The 21272-nt window shown below is 46.7% G+C and overlaps 2 protein-coding genes across 2 annotated transcripts; both read right to left on the reverse strand.

Moving 5' to 3' along the window:
* Positions 1 to 240: 240 nt before the first annotated feature.
* Positions 241 to 1173, reverse strand: LOC123348770 (olfactory receptor 13A1-like). The gene has a single exon (XM_044986406.1). The coding sequence runs from the start codon at positions 1171 to 1173 to the stop codon at positions 241 to 243; it is 933 nt and encodes a 310-aa protein (XP_044842341.1).
* Positions 1174 to 16687: 15514 nt separating this feature from the next.
* On the reverse strand, positions 16688 to 17623 carry LOC123347384 (olfactory receptor 13G1-like). The gene has a single exon (XM_044984797.1). The coding sequence runs from the start codon at positions 17621 to 17623 to the stop codon at positions 16688 to 16690; it is 936 nt and encodes a 311-aa protein (XP_044840732.1).
* Positions 17624 to 21272: the final 3649 nt, after the last annotated feature.

Here is a 21272-nt window from a genome sequence, read left to right on the forward strand (position 1 = left end):
TAACAACACTTACTGAACCCTGCATTCAAATTTAATTTTTTTCTTATTAAATCCAATGTTAAAAATATATGCAATACATAGGTTGAGAGAAGAGTGTCTGGACATCTGGGTATAGTGCTTAGATTATCCACAAATGCATGTGTATTGAAATCCTTAGTTCCATGAAAATTTACACCACCTTTGGACCTGGCCTACAAGGGACAAGGCAGGCGAGAATGGGGTTCACTCTCTGAAAAATTGTTATTTTGTGGTGAATGGAAGTATTTTCCTGATTGCCACTTTGACCTCATTATTGCGCAGACTGTAGATCACAGGGTTCAGAGTGGGAGTGACTAGGGTGTACATTATGGCCACCATCTTGCCATTGTCCTGCGAGTTACTGGAGGTCGGCTGGATGTATGTGTAGATGGTGGTGGAGTAGTACAAGGTGACCACAAGCAGGTGGCAGGAGCAGGTGGAGAAGGCTCTCTGCTTCCCTTTGGAGCTCTGGATTTTCAGGATGGCGATGATGATGAAGCTATAGGACATGGTATTCAGCAGAAAGTTCCCCATGGCCAGGAAGATGTCAGCCATGAACATCATGATTTCGTTGACGTAGGTGGAGCTGCAGGACAGCGCCAGTATTGTTGGGAACTCACAGAAGAAATGCTGGATGAGGTTTGGGCCGCAAAAATCCAGGCGCAGCACAAGCAGTATATTGACAAATGAAGTGATGGTACAAACAGCCCAGACAATGACTGCTAAATGGATACAAATTTCCTTACTCATGAGTTTTACATAATGCAAGGGGTGGCAAATGGCTACATACCGGTCATATGACATGACAGTGAGCAGCAGAAGCTCCGTCGACAGTGACGATGTAAAGACAAAGAGCTGGGTGATGCAGCCTCCAAAGGAGATGGTTTTCTTCTCCTGCATCAGGTTTTCCAGCATTTTAGGTACAACCGAGGAAGTGCACAACATGTCAACTAGGGCTAAATTGGCGATGAAGAAGTACATGGGAGTGTGGAGAGGTGGGTGGATGACAATAGCCACAATGATCAGGGAATTGCCCATGACGACAGCTGTATAAAGGCACAGGAATAGCCCAAAGAACAGCCCCTGGTGGTGAGGATGGTCAAAGAGCCCCTGCATGATGAACTCGGTCACTCTGGTGTGGTTACTATGTTCCATTGCTTGAGTGTTCCTTCTATAGCAACAAAGATTAAAGTTTTGGTCAGGTATTGCATCGGAAACTACAGCAATAAGGCAACTGAAGCATCTAGATGGACCAATGGGAGGGGGATGTGTGGGGAGAGAGAGAGAGAGATATCTTTCGTGCTGCTCTAGATATTTCACACAATATATACGGTAAACAAACTGAGCTACATTAAAATATATTAGCACAATAAAGTGTCTCTGCTATTGAATATATAATCTCCTGACATTTGACTGTGGAAGGGGGGAAATGACATCCTGGTGTTCTCAAGTAGAGGCACATAAAGTCAGTTGGACTATTTACTTAAATTATGAGTGTTAGGTGTCCACAGTATGATCTCAAAACATCATTCTTTCACCAGTAGTCTTATTAGTAACCAAGATTCCATTTTGTACACTAATACATCTGTTGCGATCTAGGACATTTTCAGCATATATAACATACAATATATACAATACAAAACTTAACAGAATTATATGTATATGTAGGTGAAATCAAGATGCACAAAAGTCAGGATTTGATTTCCTTTTAACTCACTCTGGTGTAAATCAGACATAACTCCATTGCAATAAATGGGGCTAATTCTCCACTCATTGGAGATGCACTGGCATACAGCTAGTGACAATGAGAGGGGAATCAAGCCCCCCATATTTCATTTTTATGATAATCTATGTGTCAATAGACAAATGTTGCTTCATTATTAGGAATAGTGTTAACGTGATTTCACAAGCAATCCCTACTGTATTACAGATAAGTTTCCCTCCATTGTCTCTAGTCTTTTTACTGCTTTATTGCTTTTGCTGATTTTCCTTATACTGCTACTGGAGTCGGTCAGGAGTATCTCCTTTAAAATCAATAGAGTTACTCAACTGTAAAAATGATGAAAAAAATAAGAGTATCAGGGCCAACAAATGTAACTAATTATGAGATCATATTAGAGTAATTTTTCATATATCATATTAGAGTATTTTGTAAAATACGTTGTCACGCTTTGCATCACATGCCAAATTCAATTGCAAACTTTTGAGAGAAGAGACAGAAGGTTGTTAGTCTTCTACCTCTCCCAGGAGTGTCACAACATTGTAAGTCCATTGACTTTATACTCAAGTACAGTTCAATTCAAAAGAACTGCAATGATGTATGTGTATTTAAATTAGTTGTTTTTTTTTATCAAATTGAGTTCAGAATCTGAGTTGCGGAAATGTGTATTTCTGTAAAGCACATTTAGCCAAATGACAAAAAATGTAATGCAGCTCATAAATTAATTTTGCTTGAATTCCAAAGCATATAAATGAATTAATAACTTAACGCTTATTTAATTTCATAGGAAGTTGGTGCTTAACACATTTAGGAGCCTTTGAAAATATCACCCTTAAGAAGAAAACTTGATTTAGAAAGAAAGAAGGAAAGAAAGAAAGAAAGAAAGAAAGAAAGAAAGAAAGAAAGAAAGAAAGAAAGAAAGAAATTCTTACCTCTCATTCAATCTTCAAATACAATAACCCAAACAGCAACTGAAATACAGACTCTGAATGAGATATGGCTTGTTGAAGATGATTGTTGTGACTATAGAGTAGGCTTTTGTAGTGAAATCTTGCATCCCTTGTGAATTTGTCAATGATTTAACCCTCAAACAAGGCCCTGAAGGTGTATAAATGAGAGCCACATTTGATGTACAGGTGCCAAGGCTGATTCCCCACTCTGGCACCTTGAATGCAGACAGTGGGGGCCCGCAAGGATTCTAAACATTAACACTGGCCACTCCAGGCTTGTATTAAACTCCCAAGTTTACAGCTTTTCTCTGACCTTGGATTGGTAGATGCTGCCACCACCCAAATGCACAACCCCTTTGAGAGCCCAGGAAGGTGCACTTGGGATTTCCTCGCTGTGGGATACCCTCAAGCCCTTTCACCCCCCTTCAGAGAAGAGCTGAGAAAGAAAAACAAAGGAGATCAGCTGTTGCCATCAGCTAATTAAAGGATAGCTGTCCCCTGTCTGCCTCTCCCCGGAGAACAACAACAGACAGAAAAAAAGGGGAGTCTTTTCTCAATTTTAAAAAGTTTTAGCCTTCCCATTGGCTCTTTTGGCCAGGTGCCCACTCACTTCCTTTTACCTATGCATTGCACTGAGATATTATTTAACTATTTACCGGTAGAGCAATTTGAGACCAGCTACTAAGAGGGATTGTATAGGTACTGGCTGGCTGGTGTCCATAAAAGGCAGCTACCCCCCACCTTCATTTATCAGAATAGGATAATCCTGCATAGGAAGGAAAGCCCATACCGATATTGAAGAGATCAACTGTAGGATCAAGACCATAGATGTGACCCAGAGTTATGGCATCATCACACTTATGGATGTCAATTATGTCAATTACACGAAGTGGATTTTCTGAGAAAAAAAAGGCATTGCCTTTCTTCAATATTTTCTTTGAAAAGCCATCTTGTCTTGAACTGTCAACCTCACAGTATGAGTGCTTCTTGTACCTCGGTGACCAGAATGTACATTTCTAAGAATTCTTCTAAGAAGTAGTATTTTTCTAACTCCATCAAATATTCACTCATAGAGTTTAAGGCCAGAAGGGACAATTAAATCATCTAGTTTGCGCTCTTGCATATCACAGGCATGATAATTTCAACCCGTTACACTTGTATTGAGCCCAATAACTTGTATTTGGATAAAGCATCTTTCAGAAAGGGCTACAGTCTGAATTTGATGCCATGAAGAGAATCCACCACTTCCCTGGGAATTTGTTCCATCAGTTAGTCACTCTCAGTGTTAAAAATGTCTGCTTTATTTCTAATTTTAATTGTGGTGGCTTTAGTTTCCAGCCATTGATTCTTGTTATCTGTTTCTCTGTTAAAGAGCCCTGTGTTATAACTTGGCCATATATGACCCGAATGGCAACTTGTGTGTTACAAATAGACACAACAGTAGTAGTAGGATTTTATGTTTGTATCTTGTATAATTTAAAATAAAGGATAAAGAATAATAATGTAGTATGGTGTGTGATTTAACCATAACGTACCAGCCACTCTTTTTCAATAGCAGAAAGGAATGGCCTAATGGGCCATTGGTAGAGGTGCGTCAGCCAGATCTGTGTCTGGGATGAGTTCAAGGCAGTAACAGATCTTTTAGGGTCACCACTTTGTAGTAGGTTTAGCATTTTATAATAAGTAAAAGAATAATCACATCTGGGCTGAAATCTGGGCTGAAATCTGGGCCTGTATTTCTTTGATATTTTATTCCAGGGTTCTTTTGTGATGCACCACTGAAGGCATGGGCCATGGCACAGGGTTCAAATTGATTTTATTGATAAATTGCCAAGGAGTAGGGAAGGATTCCAGTACTTATTGGTAATAATTGATTCCTTTTCAGGATGGGTGGAGGCATTTCCTACTAAAGATAATAACACCAGGGTGGTGCCAGAAAGTTCTTTAATGAGGTAGTATATAGATACGGCACCCCTGAAATAATAGATTCTGACAATGGGGGAGCCTTTGTTGGAGAAATCTTTACAATAATGATACAAACCTTGGGAATTAAACAAAAGCTCCATATACCATTCCGGCTTCAGTCCTCAGGCCATGTACAGCACTATTAAGGAACTGCTCCAGAAGGTAGTAAATCACAGAGGAACAGGCTGGCTGGATAAACTGCCCATGATTTTGACTGTCATCCGGTGCAGTAATAGACTAAGGACAAAAATTCTACTCTTTCAAATTCTGTTTCAACATCCAATGTGCCACATGATTGATCCTAGTTACCTGGTACAGGGTTAAGAAAAGAGCTCTAATATAACCGAGCATGATTATTTTCAATGGCTCAAACAGGTACAAGAAGATAAAACCACCCTCCAGTGTATGGTTAACCAGGCCATCAAACACATGAACAACAAAATTCAGAAACAAAGGCCCATACAGGTACCAATTCATGTACCTTAAAATGGGAAAAAGTGGTCACTTCCTGGAATCAAAGTGGATAGGCCCTTAGTCCATAGTTGGCCACCTTAGGTGATTGGTATAGCACACTGAAAAAACTAAAAAACTGAAATGGGTACATGCTTCACAAATTAAACTGTTTACATATAATGATGTTTGAATTCTTTGCAGAAAAGGACATCTCAGAACCTGAGCACGAGGCGCTGCTTAACCACCACCGCTCTAATCCACAGAAAATGAGACTCCAGCGTAAGGTCTGTCTTTACCTGCTTCTGGGCACTTTTAGTGCCCAGATAATTAGAGCAATCATGGGAGAAGACGCAGCCCTCTTCATAAGCCAATATTTAAGGAATAATTCACTCCCCACCAACCAGTCATGGATTCCTATCTGTGATCCGGTGATCCTCATGGCATGGTATGATAATAACACTAGCCACATCTTTAAATCTTAGGAAATACCAATGTGTATGCCTGGGAAGTGGAAGTGGGACTTAAAATTCACCCTATAAACACCACAGGGATACCAAACCACTGGGAAACCACTAGGGGTTAAAATAGAGGGTCCCTATCGGGATACCACCTGAAGTTCCAGGTACTCACAATTACCATGTCAGTGGGATGATCCTGTTAAGACAGGAACTACACTAACAGTTATTGTGGGGTACAGTCCAATACCCCATGGTGAATGGAAACTATGGTTCCTGGACACATGCGCCAGAACCTGGACCAGCGACTATGCATTCGAAAGAGGTACCGCAATTAAGATAAAGAAACCAAAATTGTTTGTGACTCAAAGTGATCCAGTAAAATTCTTCTTAAATCAACTTAGTAACAAAAAAAATTGGTATGGACTGGACTCAGTTGATGTGTCTCAAATGGAACCCAAATGTTCACCCTACTCCCTTCCTATTATAACAGCCTGGATAAAAACACATTGACACTCTAGTGGACGAGCAAAACGAGATGTAGTAGACACCATATTAGGAGCAGTTGCTTTTGGAGCAGGAATTATGAATATTGTGGACCTGGAGGTAATTGTGATTTAGTTCCTTGTCCCAGCTGCAAGATAGTCTCATTCACCAGCAGGCAGATACAAGTGTGGACTTGGTACAAATAGGTCTGGGAAACCAAAAAACAATATGGAATATGTGGCGGTAGCTGAACACCACTTCCTGGCTGCTGTATAAGCAACAAATAGAATTAGGAAATAAAACTGCCTTGGCCATAGGATGTCCTGAGATGCAAATTCTTAGTTTAGCATCTATTGAACACACAGTGATAGCTCAGTGGTTTGCGCATTGGCCTGCTAAACCCAGGGTTGTAAATTCAATCCTTGAGGAGGCCACTTAGGGATCTAGGGCAAAATCAGTACCTGGTACTGCTAGTGAAGGCAGGGGGCTGGCCTTTTCAAGGTCCCTTCCAGTTCTAGGAGATAGGATAGCTCCAATTTAAAAAAACAAATGCTTTGGATAATCTCGGGGAATGTTCGGGTATTAACACATCTTTTAAAACAACAGAAGAGGTCCTTGTTTGACACCTACAAATATGAATGGATGCAATATGTTCCCAGCATGATTATGCCTGATTTGTTATTAGGATAAATTATTGTTAAAATTGCTCACCAACATTCTGTGGAGACAGAAATGTGGAAAGTAAGCCCACTCCCAGAATTGACCATGGGTTCTGGGTCAGTGGATCCCATGTGCTTCTAATATTAACTGGGTCTGGGTGGCGTCTGGTCACTGTCCCTGTTCCATACTCCCTGGTTCAGACCCCTGGTATCCTGTTGCCTCCTGATTCTGGAATCAGCGTCTCAGATCCCCTGAGCACAAAAAAGGAGTCTCTCTCTGTCTCTAGAGGGAGAAGGGTTTGGCTGCTGGGAAGCTGAACCAAGTACCTAAGGTGGAGCCGGGCTGGAGAAAGGTCAGAGAAGCTGGGGAGCTCTGGCCTGGAAAACCCCAGGCTGCAGGCCTAGTTAAAGGCCTACCAAAGGGTGCTGGGGCTGCAGACAGGCAGCCCAGAGATAGGCAAAGGCAGCAGTTCTTAACCCCCTTGCCGATGATGAGTTGTTTACAGACTGTGGTTTGCCTCAGGGAGCGGGGGCTAGAAGATGACTGGCAGTAGCCACTGAGGCAAGGTGGGGCTAGGCGGAGGGGATCCCCGGGGAGGGGAGACCCAGATCTGTGAGGGTACTGCCAGGGGGAAGCACCCCGGGCTGAGTGACTTGGGCCCAGCAGGACAGTGGGACACCAGCTTGCAGAGTCTGGAGATGCTAATTCCATGGACGACCAGAAGGTGGCGCCGCAGGGGTGAGTCCCACCCCACCACACAGACTCACTTTACTCTTAAAAGCACTCAAGAGTTTTAATATAAAGATTCTGGTCTGATTTCACCACTTCTGGGAGTATGTCTACACTACAAGAGTAGTTCGATTCAACTTAAGTCGAATTTGTGTAATCGACCTTACGAAGTGGAATTTGTGTATCCACAGTAAGGACACTAATTCGACTTTGTGAGTCCAAACTAACGGGGCAAGCGTCGACTTTGGAAGCGGTGCACTGTGGGCAGCTATCCCACAGTTCCCGCAGTCCCCGCTGCCCATTGGAATGCTGGGTAGAGCCCCCAATGCCTGCTGGGGGAAAAATGTGTCGAGGGTGGTTTTGGGTAACTGTCATCATTGAACCGTCAATCCCACCCTCCCTCCATGAAAGCGCCTGTGGGCAATCTGTTCATGCACTTTTCTGGTCAGTGACAGCATGGATGCCACAGCACTGCAAGCATGGAGCCCGCTGCAGTTATGGCTGTTGTCAACTCCTCGAACCTTTTCATCCACCTCTTCCACAGTCAGCTGCTGAGAAATCGGGCTACTTTTCAATGGTGCTACAAGCACTGGTGGACCATAGGGGACGTTTTACCAACATCAACGTCGGGTGGCCGGGCAAGGTTCATGACGCGCGTGTTTTCAGGAATTCTGGTCTGTTTAGACGCCTGCAGGAAGGTAGTTTCTTCCCGGACCACAAAATAACTGTTGGGGATGTGCAGATGCCTATAGTGATCCTCGGGGACCCAGCCTACCCGCTAATGCCCTGGCTCATGAAGCCCTATACAGGCGCCTTGGACAGTGACAAGGAACTCTTCAACTACCGGCTGAGCAAGTGCGGAATGGTGGTGGAGTGTGCTTTCGGATATCTCAAGGGGAGATGGCGAAGCTTACTGACTGGCTCGGATCTCAGCGAAACCAATATCCCCATTGTTATTGCAGCTTGCTGTGTGCTCCACAATCTGTGTGAGAGCAAGGGGGAGACCTTTATGGCAGGATGGGAGGTTGAGGCAAATCGCCTGGCTGCTGATTATGCTCAGCCAGACACCCGTGCGATTAGAAGAGCCCAGCGGGAAGCGGTGTGCATCCAGGAGTCTTTGAAAGCTAGCTTCCTCAGCGAGCAGCATGACCTGTGACTGTTCAGTTTCTTTACAGAGAAGCTGAACCTGGCCCTATTTCTTTACTCAGTTACTGTTAACTATCCTCTGCAGTTACATATCCCGTTCACCCCGTTTCCCCCACTTCCAACACACATGTAAAAATAAAATACATGTTCCATTGTTACTTAACAAAGGTTTCTTTATTAATGACTTTGCGTTAAAGGGTTGAAACTGGGATGCAGACTGTGCTGGGTAGGGTGTGCGGTGATGTAAAGACCGCCTCTAAACTCGAGGAATGACAGGCTCCTGTTCCTAGAGTGGTCCGTGGTGCCGGACTGGTTGTTTCAACGGAGCCTGCCATCCCTCCTTTTTGGGACTCTGTGTGCGGAGGCTATGTGACCTTGTGGCGGAGGAGGAAGGATACAGATTCCTCTTCTGCGTGGCTCTGTGGTCCAGGACAAGGACCGCTGCATAAGATCTGTAACCGCCCTCCCCTACTACAAAGTCACGTACCCCCCCACCCACACAGAACATGGAAACCACCTCCCATACCGACCAGGGTGCCTACTGACTGCACTGTGTGTGTGAGACCTGCTGCTGATCCTGCCCCCCGTGTCTGTACCCTGGTAAAGGTGACTGTCCTATGCAATTACCAACCCCCTTCCCCACCCCCCGCTTCAAACACAGTCTTCTGTAAAAAAATATGACGGAAACAGTAATTAACAGCAAAGTATTTTTAATAATTAACTAGACAGTGAGGGGATGAAACTGGGATTGGGGCTTGGGTGAGTCAGGAAGGGAAGGACTTTTCAAAATTTAGGGTATGAGAGCTTTTGGGTACTTGAGCACTCTGCTGGGGTGCAGTGACAGTTTTCACGGCCCCTGGCGCCCCTCCTTCTGGTTATTTTGGGTGAGGGGGGTATGGGACTTTGTGGCGGGGAAGGGCGGTTGCAGATACACTGCAGGGGGGCTCTGTCCTCCTGCCTGCGGTCCTGCAGAACATCCACAAAGCCCCGGAGCGTGTCCGTTTGCTCCCTCATTAGTCCAAGCAGCGTTTGAGTCGCCTGCTTGTCTTCCTCATGCCACCTCTGCTCCCGTTCGCTGTGTGAGCGATGGTACAGAGAGAGGGTCTCCCTCCACTGGCTCTGCTGGTCCGCCTCGGCTCGGGAGCAGCCCATAAGTTCAGCGAACATCTCGTCCCGTGTCTTTTTCTTTTGCCGCCTAATCTTTGCCAGCCTCTGTGAGGGGGATGCTGTGGCAGGTCTGGAGACAGTCGAAGCTGTGTGATGGGAAAAAATGAGTGAATTCCTTGCAAAGATACATTTCTGCGAACAATGAACACAGTCTAGTCTGTCTCTGTGAACAAGACCATGCTCAGCACCTATCTCGTGCGCACTCCTGCTGCAGGCAATCCGGAAAGCATAAACTCTGCCCCTGTTCCACCCCATCTCAGTCTCCCCTGACCCTTGGAATTCTGGGTTGAGATCCCAGTGCCTGATGGGGCAAAAATCATTGTTGTGGGTGGTTCTGGGTAAATGTCGTCAGTCATTCCTTCCTCCGGGAAAGCAACGGCAGACAATCATTTCGAGCCCTTTTTCCCTGGATTACCCTGGCAGACGCCATAGCGTGGCAACCATGGAGCCTGTTTTGCCTTTTGTCACTGTCACCGTATGTGTACTAGATGTCGCGGACAGAGGTGATTCAGCAGCGCTACACAGCAGCATGTGTTTGCTTTTGCATGACAGCAGAGATGGTTAGCAGCCATACTGTACCATCTACCATGCCATTGTAAATTGGCAATGTAATGACGGTTACCAGTCCTACTGCACTATACCTTCTGCTGCTGTCATAGGTGCCCCTGGCCGAGATCAGCCGGGGGCGCAAAAGACAAAACTGGGAATGACTCCCCGAGTCAATCCCTCCTTTATGGTATCTAAAAATAGAATCAGTCCTGCCTAGAATATGGGGCAAGTGTACTAGGGTTGCAGTGTATCAGAGAACTAGAGAGCACAGCCGCTCCGTGTCAGATCATGCAGGAATGATGAGCTGCATGCCATTCACAAGGGGTGCCCCTGCAACAATCCCACCTGTTGCTTCCCTCCTCCCCCAGCCTTCCTGGGCGACCGTTGTAGTGTCCCCCCATTTGTGTGATGAAGTAATAAAGAATGCAGGAATAAGAAACAGTGACTTGTTAGTGAAATGAAATGAGGGGAAGGCAGCCTGCAGCTGCTATGATAGTCCAGACAGGACATGAAGCAGTGTGGGGGAGAGGAGCCCAGCATCCCACTGCTATGATAGTCCAGGCAGTACAGAATCTTTTCTTTACACATGAAGGGCGGGGGCTGATGGAGCTCAGCCCCCTGTTGCTATGATGAAGACGGTTAGCAGGCCGTCTACTTATGGGCTGATGACAAGGACGGATAGCAGTCCTACTGCATTACACCATCTGCCACAAGGCTGATGATGAGGACAGATACCAGTCATATTGTACCGTCAGCCACCTATGAGGCGGGTGGGGGAGAAGGATGCTACAGTACAGTGCCGCAGCATCACGTCTACCATCAGCATTCAGTACACATAGGGTGACATTTAAAAGAGTCAAGAGATGATTTTTTTCCCTTTTCCTTCTGGGGGTGGGGGGTGGGGGTACATTGACGAGCTATGCCCTGAACCACCGCGGACAATGTGTTTGACCGTACAGGTATTGGGAGCTCAGCCAAGAATGCAAATGCTTTTCGGAGACTGCAGGAACTGTGGGATAGCTTGCGTCCTCAGTCCCCCCTCCCTCCATGAGCGTCCATTTGATTCTTTGGCTTTCCGTTACGCTTGTCACGCAGCAGCGTGCTGAGTCTCTGCTACAGCGTCTGTCTGGGGATTTTTTAAAAATACTTTGGACCAGGCGTAACATTACAGTAATTCCCCTAATTAGATGCAGGAGTCGCCGAGCGAGATCACCCTGAGGAGGGTCACTGAAGGAGATAGAGAGTGCATGCTGCGTGAAAGCCAGCACAAACCAGGGGCCTATGCAGCCATGCTCGGGGAGGCAATGCTCCCAGAATACCTCGGGAAAGCCTGGCGCGGAAAAGTGTGCTACCACGGAGCACCCAATAAGGTAGCTCTCCCCAGGAACCTCCTGCGGAGGCTTTTCGATTACCTCCTGGAGAGCTTCGTGGAGATCTCCCAGGAGGATTTCTGTTCTATCCCCATATATATAGATGACCTTTTCACATAGTTCAGATTCCTGTTACATTAATAATAAAAGTTTACATGTTTAAAGCACTTACCGACTGATCTTTCCCCTGATTCAGGGTCCGGGTTAACGGCCGGGGAGGGTTGGTAGGGGATCTCCGTGAGGGTGATGAAGAGATCCTGGCTGTCGGGGAAACCAGCATTGTAAGCGCTGTCGCCTGCCTCGTCCTCCACAACCCTTCCTCATCTTCCCTGTCCGCGAACATCGCCGAGGAACTGGCCGTCGACACTATCCCATCGTCGGAGTCTACGGTCACTGGTGGGGCAGTTGTGGCAGACCCACCGAGAATGGCATGCAGTGCCTCGTAGAAGCGGCATGTCTGGGGCTGGGCTTCGGAGCGTCCGTTTGCCGCTTTGGTCTTCTGGTAGCCTTGTCTCAGGTCCTTGATTTTCACGCGTCACTGCGTTATATCCCGGCTGTATCCTCTGAGTGCCATGGCTTTGGAGACCTTCTCGTAGGTCTTTGCATTCCGTTTTTTGGAGCGCAGCTCCGAAAGCACAGACTCCTCACCCCACACTCCAATCAGATCCAAGACTTCCCAGTCAGTCCATGCTGGGGCCCTCTTTCTATTCAGAGATTGCATGGACTCCTCTGCTGGAGAGCTCTGCATCGTTGCCGGTGCTGCTGAGCTAGCCCCGATGTTCAACCAGGAAATGAGATTCAAACTGGCCAGACAGGAAAAGGAATTCAAATTTTCCTGGGGCTTTTCCTGTGTGGCTGGTCAGAACATCCAGGGGCGGCTCTACCTTTTTGGCCGCCCCAAGCAGTCATGCGTGGGAGGCGCCCCGGAGCCGCGGGAGCAGCAGACCTCCCGCGGGCATGACTGCGGAGGGTCCGCAGGTCGCGCGGCTCGGCTGGACCTCCCACAGCTGCGGACGGTTCGCAGGTCCGGCGGCTCTGCTTGAGCTGCCGCAGGCATGCCTGCGGGAGGTCCAGCCGAGCCGCGGGACCAGCGAACCGTACGCAGTCATGCCGGTCGTCCCGGGGCTCCGGTGGACCTCCCGCAGGCATGACTGCGGCAGGTCCGCCGGCCCAGCCTGCCGCCCCCCCGGGAAAGGGCCGCCCCACGCGCGTGCTTGCCGCGCTGGGGTCTGGAGCCGGCCCTGAGAACATCCAAGCTCGGACTGCTTTCCAGAGCGTCAACAGAGTGGTGCACTGTGGGATAGCTCCCGGAGCTACTAAGGTCGATTTCTGTCCACACCTAGCCTAATTCGAAATAGCCATGTCGAATTTGGCGCTACTCCCCTCGTCGGGGAGGAGTACAGAATTCGAACTAAAGAGCCCTCTAGGTCAAACTAATTAGCTTCCTGGTGTGCACGGTTAAGTCGAATTAACGCTGCTAGACCAGGCCTGGGAGTCTGAGGTTTGGAAGTAACTGAGCCCAAGCACAGTCCTTCCTGTTCTATCCTCCTTCTCTTCTGGCTTAGATGATGTGATGGGCAGCTCTCCGATCACAGCATTGTGCTGCTTCTAAATGGGGGTGATAGATAAGGCAATTTCCTGCAGTATCCTGAAAAAAATGATTACATTGTGTTTAAATCTCTTTGGCATCCATTGCATTAAATGCAAAGGTGATGGACTATTGTGAATCTCGGGAAGTATTATGAACTTCAATGGACAAGAAAGGACTTTTGAACAAACAGTGTGAAATGATTTCCCTGGGGAATCTCTAGGGGGAGGTGACTGCAAATTTCTGCCTCTGGTTGTGCAAACCCCCAGCCTTTTGAAGCTACTCCCTGAGGAAATGACCATTCTCTGCTGATTACTTCTTCCCATAATGTGAAGATCAAAGTCCCACGCTGTATAAAGGAAAGACCGACCTATGCATACAGGTTCTCGTTCTGAGCTAAAGCTCATATGAACTTGTTGCCACAGAAAACCCCCTAGATGGAGTTTGAAGGACTGAGGTGGGGCGATCGCTGGTTGGCTCATTAGCATCTGTGTAGGTTCTTTTATTGTTTTAAGCAGAGCCAGTGCAAGCATTTAGGCGATCTAGGCGGTCGCCAAGAGCACTAGGATTTGGGAGGCGCCATTTTCTTCGGCAGCGACCACAGCGGCCGGCATTTAGGTGGATGGAGCTGGGGCAGGGGAGAACGGGGAGGGCCACTTGCAGCAAGTAAGGGGCGGCACTCAGGGGAACTCCCCACCCCAGCTCAGCCCTGCCCTGCCTTCTTCCTGAGCACGCCATGGCTGCTTCACTTCTTCCACCTCCCAGGCTTGCGGCACCTAAGATAATTGGCACCGCAAGCCTGGGAGGTGGGAGAAGTGAAGCAGCCATGGTGTGCTCGGGGTGCTCGTGCTTGTGCGCGGAGCAGGGGTGAGCTGGGGCGGTGGGGGTGCCTCAGGGCAGAGGGTTGGGGGTGGGGAGCTGCCACGAGGGGTGGTGGCTCAGGACGGGGCCACAGGGGGCAGAGGGTGCAAGGTGGAAGTTTTGCTTAGGGCGCGAAACATTCTTGCACCAGCCCGGGTTTTAAGATGTTTCCTCTGTAATGATTTCACCTGAACAATAAATGCGCCTGCTTAGAAAGGGTTGTGTGGCAATTTATGACTATGGGCATTTACAGGCCTTTTATGGCTTGCTGGAAATAACACAGGATAGTCAGGGCATTTTTCAGCCTGGAGAAACCCTGGTCAGAAGGGACAGATATTTTGAAGAGGGGTGTCTTTCCTTTGAAAAACTAGTCAATTTCTATAAGGCCTGGTCTACACTAAGAAGGGGGGGTCGAACTAGGGTATGCAAATTCAGCTACATGAATAGCGTAGCTGAATTCGAAGTACCCTAGTTCGAACTACTCACCCATCCAGACGCTGCGGGATCGAAGTCCGCGGCTCCAAGGTCGACTCCGCCACCGCCGTTTGCAGTGGTGGAGTACCGGAGTCGACCGGAGCGCGTGGGGAGTTCGAACTATCGCATCTAGATTAGATGCGATAGTTTGAACTCCGAGAAGTCGAACTCTCCGCGTCGACCCGCAAGGTAAGTGTAGACGTACCCTAAGTTATTATTAAAAGTTTTAATCTCTTAATAACAATGGAAGATAGATATCTATTTTTTATAGCTCTAGTACTATATGAACTTGGCTTTATTATAATACTTAGCTGCTGGACCTGTATTGATGTAAAAATAGCTGTTCAATAAGGGCTTTGTCTAACATCTGAGTTGTGACCCCCTCAATCCGGACAGGCTAATCGCAGTTCTGCTTCACTTTATTTCTACAATAAGAATAACAACATTTACTGAACCCTACATTCAATACTAAAGTGATTTTTAACCCAAGACCAGCCAACATTGATCACTTTGGCAGCACAACTCTGTCTGCTGGATCCCTAGGCAGAATAGGGGGTGCTCATGTAAACACAGTCTGGTCCTGAAGCCTTTTTCCTCCAGCTCAGGGGAGAGCTCATTCAGACTTTAGACTTTGCTTACTATAGTAAAAATTCCCCAGCACCTCTGCTGCCGCATCTGAGCATGCACACTGCTGCTCCAGTCAAGGTGTCCGGAGCAATGCATGAACTGGGAGATGTCAGATGTCCTATGTCTATGCCAACACTTTGTCTCTCCTCTTTCTTATCTCTCTCCATTTATCGTTAGTCTAGGAAGAGTCTGTCTACAGTGCTGTGGGACTGTGACCAAAGAGACAGATAAAAGCAACCCCTTAAACAGCCTGACCATGGTTTGCCAGGTGTAGGGGTGGCTAATCACACTGTATGATGTTCCTGGGTTTCATTAGGCTGAGGTTGCAAGTATGAGTCAGCCCAGGCGTCAGAAGCAGCATTGCCAATCTTTGCTGTCTTTTTCTGTCTCTTTTCATGCATGTTTGTCTAGTTTCAGGATCGGACTCCAACAGCAGCAGGTCATGGCCATCAAAACTGATGTTTTCTCTTTTCTAAGATTATCTTTAAGACCATTAAAAAAAACAACCTCTAAACAGAGATTTTCCATATGAAAGTCTCTATATAGCTAAAAGGAAATTGAATAAAAGAAATTGTTGCAATGAAATCCTTCTTTAATACATTATTTTAAATATATCTGAACTGTTTTTGTTTGTTTCTTTTTCTGGGTCTTTAATAAAAAGTTAAAAAAATATTCAATGATGGATGTTATAATAAGTCAGCAGCAATAAATGGACACGAAACCCATGCTCTCAATGAATTATTTATTGTTGTAACAGTCTGCAATGGTTTGATTAAAATCGTATATATTGTTGCAATTGAAACATTAACTTCCTAACATGATTTGTCTTTTGAAAAAAAAATAGTTAGATGATAGAAATTCTTGTATTAAAATCTCTGATCTAAGTACATGACAGACGGACAGGAGACCTCCAGAACTCAACAAATCTGTGTTTGAGAGGTTTCTGGGGTTTAATATCTCCTAAGAAAATAAGGCACAGAGAGAAAGTCAGTTTGATATTTGTTATCATATTTACTCAAGGAGGCAGAGAATGGATTCTTGTGATACTATGAGACTGTATTTTCCATACTGTGCTCCACAATGAGACAGATTTTTGTCAGTATTTCAGCACCTAAAGGTTTTTCTGGAGTACCTAACATGCATTGGAATCAGTGCATATTAGGTAACAAGGTGATTTTGAAAATCCCACTGGGTATCTAAATACCTTGAAAATTCTGACCCAACATGACAGCCCAGCTAGTGTATTCCATGGGTTCTGATCCCCAGCTAATGTAAATCACCATAGCCCCACTGCAGTCAATGCAACACATTCCCACCTGGTATAAATCATTGTAGTTCTATTCAAGTGAATGGACCATAGTGCAAATTTATGTCTCATGAAGTTCATAGATTTGCAATAACGTACACCACCTGTGGACCTGGCTTAAAAGGAACAAAGCAGGTGATAATCAGGTTCACACTTGGAAAAATTAACTTTTTGTGGTGAATGGAAGGATTCTCTTCATGGCCACTTTGACCTCCTTATTGCGCAGACTGTAGATCACTGGGTTCAGGGTGGGAGTGACTAGGGTGTACATTATGGCCACCATCTTGTTTTTATCCAGTGTGTTACTGGAGGTCGGCTGGATGTAGGTGTAGATTATGGTGGAGTAGTACAAGGTGACCACAACCAGATGGGAGGAGCAGGTGGAAAAGGCTCTCTGTTTCCCTTTGGAGCTCTGGATTTTCAGGATGGTGATGATAATGAAGCTATAGGACACAGTAGTCAGAAGGAAGTTCCCCATGGCCAGGAAAATGTCAGCCATGAATATCATGATTTCGTTGAGGTAGGTGGAGCTGCAGGACAGTGCCAGTATTGTTGGGATCTCACAGAAGAAATGCTGGATTAGGTGGGACCCACAGAAATCCAGGCGCAGCAGAAGCAATGCGTTGATAAGTGAATTGATGGTACCGACAGCCCAGACACCAGCTGCTAAATAGATACAAATTTCCTTGTTCATGAGTTTTACATAATGCAAAGGGTGGCATATGGCTACATATCGGTCATATGACATGACAGTGAGCAGCAGAAGCTCTGTTCCCAGTGATGATGTTAAGACAAAGATCTGGGTGATGCAGCCTCCAAAGGAGATGGTTTTCTTCTCCTGCATCAGGTTTTCCAGCATTTTAGGTACAACTGTGGAAGTGCACAAAATATCAACCAGGGCTAAATTGGTGATGAAGAAGTACATGGGAGTGTGAAGAGGTGGGTGGATGACAATAGCCACAATGATGAGGGAATTGCCCATGAGGACAGCTGTATAAATGCACAGGAATAGCCCAAAGAACAGCCCCTGGTGGTGAGGATGGTCAAAGAGCCCCTGCACAATGAACTCAGTCACTCTGGTGTGGTTACTATGTTCCATTGCTTGAGTGTTCCTTCTGTAGCAACAAAGGTTAAAGTTTTGGTCAGGTATTGCATCGGAAACTACAGCAATATGAAAAAAAAAACCCACAAAAAAAAACGAGGAGTCCTTGTGGGCATATAACTCACTTCTGGATATAGGATGGTTTCAGTATATATCGCACATACAATATTGAAAAAATACAGAAAGCATATATGTGTTAGTCTCAAAGATGCCACAAGGACTCCTTGTTGTTTTTGCTGATACAGACTAACAAAACTACCCTATGAAACCTACAGCAATATGTCAACTGAAGCATTGAGAGGGTTCGATGGGGTTTGTGTGTATTTAGATAGATAGATAGATAGATAGATAGATAGATAGATAGATAGATAGATAGATAGATAGATAGATAGATAGATAGAGTTGAACCCTGTTATGTCGCCGGCCTAGGGGTTTGCCAAAAAGCGTTGAGATAACCGATGATCGAGATAAACCCCTATCCACCCCCCCACCCCTGAACTCCCCTGCCCTCTCTCCAACACCCCCTCCCTGCCCCCTTACCGCGGTGCCTGCACGTGGCTGGATCCGGCGAAGCGGGACGGGGAAGCGGGGCCGGGCGGCCGTGGACGGGGACCCGGAGCCGGGCAGCCAAAGAAGCGGGACCCGGTAAGCGGGCCAGGCGGCAGGCGACGGGGGACGGGGTATGCGGGGCCGGGGGGGGGGGCGGCAGGCGAAGCGGGGACCGGGTAAGCGGGGCCGGGCGGCGGGTGGCAGGCGAAGCGGGGGACCGGGTAAGCGGGGCCGGGCGGGCGGGGCGGCAGGCGAAGCGGGGACCGGGGTAAGCGGGGACCGGGGTAAGCGGGGCCGGGCGGCAGGCGAAGCGGGGACCGGTAAGCGGGGGGCCGGGCGGGCGGGCGGGCGGCAGGCGAAGCGGGGGACGGGTATGCGGGGCCGGGCGGGCGGGCGGGGACCGGGGAAGCGGGGCTGGGCGGGGACCGGGGAAGCGGGGCCGGGCGGGCGGGCGGCAGGCGATGCGGGGACCGGGTAAGCGGGGCCGGGCGGGCGGGCGGGGACCGGGGAAGCGGGGCCGGGCGGGCGGGCGGCGAAGCGGGGACCGGCGAAGCGGGGCCGGGCGGACGGGCGGGCGGCGAAGCGGGGACCGGGGAAGCGGGGCCGGGCGGGCGGGTACGCGGGGAACCGCGGGGCTGGGGACGCGGGGCTGGGGAGCCGGGGAGCGGGCGGCCGGGGACGTGGGGAGCCGGGCGGCCAGGGACGCGGGGAGCCGGGCGTCTGGGGAACAGCGCGGCTGGGGAGCCGGGGAGTGGGCGGCTGGGGACACGGTGGGTCGGGGACGCGGGGAGCCGGGCGGCTGGGGAACCGCGCGGCTGGGGAGCTGGGCCTAGGGCAGGAGTCGCGTGGCCGGGGAGGGATGCGGCAGGAGCCGGGCAGGGCCACCGCTGGAGTTACAGTCGAACCCATTTATCTCAACCCCGGTTAGTGGCAAATTCGGCGCTCTTCTGTGCTCGAGATATTAGGGTTCGGCGAGATTAAAGAATCGACATAACCGATGAGAAACCGATAAGACAAAGAGGGAGTTTGGCGGTTCCACTTCTAAAACATCGACTTAATAGGATTGGCAAGTTAACCGAGGTCGAGATAAATGGGTTCGACTGTATATGGGTTATATGGGGATAGATAAATAGATCTCTTTTCATACTGTAATCACGTAACACAGCATATAAACAAACTTAACTACATTAAAATATATTATCACAGTAATCTGTCTCAGCTACTGAATCCATATTCTCCCAACATTTGAGTGGAGAAGGGAGAACATAACACACTTGATGTGCTCAAATACAGGTGCATGAAGTCATTTGGGCTGTTTACAAAAACTGCACGCGATAGGAGTTCACAATATGATCTTAAACATCATTCGTACACCAATAGTCTTATTAATAACCAAGATTCCACTTTGCAAACTAATTTCACAAATTATATCTGTTGCAATATAGGATGGTTTCAGTTCATATCTCACATACAATATTCAAAAAAATACAAAAAGCATAACATAATATATATGTTTAGGTGAAATCAGGATGCACAAAACTAAGGACTTGATTCCACTTTAACTCTTGTTAGTGTAAATTAGGCATAACTCCACTGCCGTCAATGGGGATGATTCTCCATTCAGTGGAATTACACTGGTATAAAACTTGAGTAAAGGATTGGGGACTAGCGCTCTCCAATATATATGTGCATATGTGTGTGTGTGTGTGTGTGTTGCTTTCTTATTAGGAATAGTATTTGCACGATTGACAAGTCCACCCTACTGCATTACTGTTTAGTCTCCATTTACTGTGTTCAAATGTCTCTTGTCTTATTACTAGTTTATTGCTTCTGCTGATTTTCTTCTCACTCCTCCTGGAATAAATCAGGAGTATCTCCTCTGAAGTCAATGAAGTTACCGAATTGTAAAAATGATGAAAACCAGAAGAGCCTCAGGGCAACAAAACTAACTAATCATGAGATCATATTAGAGTCATTTTGAATCATAGAATCATAGAAGCGTATGGTTAGAAGGGTCATTTAGTCGACCCCCAGGCAAGATGCAGGGTTTTTTGTGTCTAAACCATCCAAGAGAGATGGCCGTCCATCCTCTTTTTGAAAACCTCCAGTGAAGGCGCATCCTTGACCTCTAGGCATATTAGAGCTTTTGTTTATTTGTTTGTTTTTTAAGTCACCCATTGTGTTACATTTCAAATTCAATAGCATACTTTTGAGGGCGCAGACTATAAGTAGTCAATCTTCCACATCTCAGATCAGTGTTATAATATTATATCTCCATTAACTTAATCTCAGCTACAATTAAATACAGAGTAGCTTTCCTGATGTGTGTGAATTTACATCAGATTTCTATTGGTCAAACTGAGATCGGCATTTGGTCCTATATTCATAAACAAGTGGTGGAAATGTGTATTCCTGCAAAGAACTTTTAGCCAAATTAAAAAAAACAAGAAACAAAACACAGAAATTAAATCAATTTTCCAATGAGTAAAAATGAATTAATCATTCAACTCACTGAATTTTACAAGGTCTCTTAAAAAACTTTGAAATGCCAGCCTAAAAAGGTCAGAAAACTTCACTTAGAAAGACGAATTATGAGAAAGGAAGAAAGCAAGCAAGCAAGCAAGGAAGAAGAATATTCTCACCTCTCATTAAATCCTCCAATACAATTGATCAAGTTGTAATTAAAATGCAGAGACTGAATTATGACTCATTTATCTTCATATATAGTAGCCTTCTGTTGGGAGATCTTGCATCCCTTGTGAATCTGGACAAAAGTTAGCTCTCAAACAAGGCCTCAAAGGAGAAGGTAAATGGGAGTCACCTAAATCAGTATGAATAAACTTTCCACATTAAGTTGGCAAAATTCCTTTAGACCTTACATCCTAATGTATGTTTTACTGAATTGTCTACGAGAAAGCATTTTTTCTATCAATGCATTTCTTTTTTAACATAGTGCTACCCATAGAGATAGATTCCATATTAATTAGTGAAGGTCAGTGGGTAAAATCTCAGCGCAAAATCCTGGCCCCATTAATGGGAGTCAATAGGAAGGCTGACCTTGGCTTCAGTGAGGTCTGGATTTCACATTCAGATTTCT

The sequence above is a fragment of the Mauremys mutica genome, chromosome 13, assembly GCF_020497125.1.
Source record: "Mauremys mutica isolate MM-2020 ecotype Southern chromosome 13, ASM2049712v1, whole genome shotgun sequence".
NCBI classification, from domain to species: Eukaryota; Metazoa; Chordata; order Testudines; family Geoemydidae; genus Mauremys; species Mauremys mutica.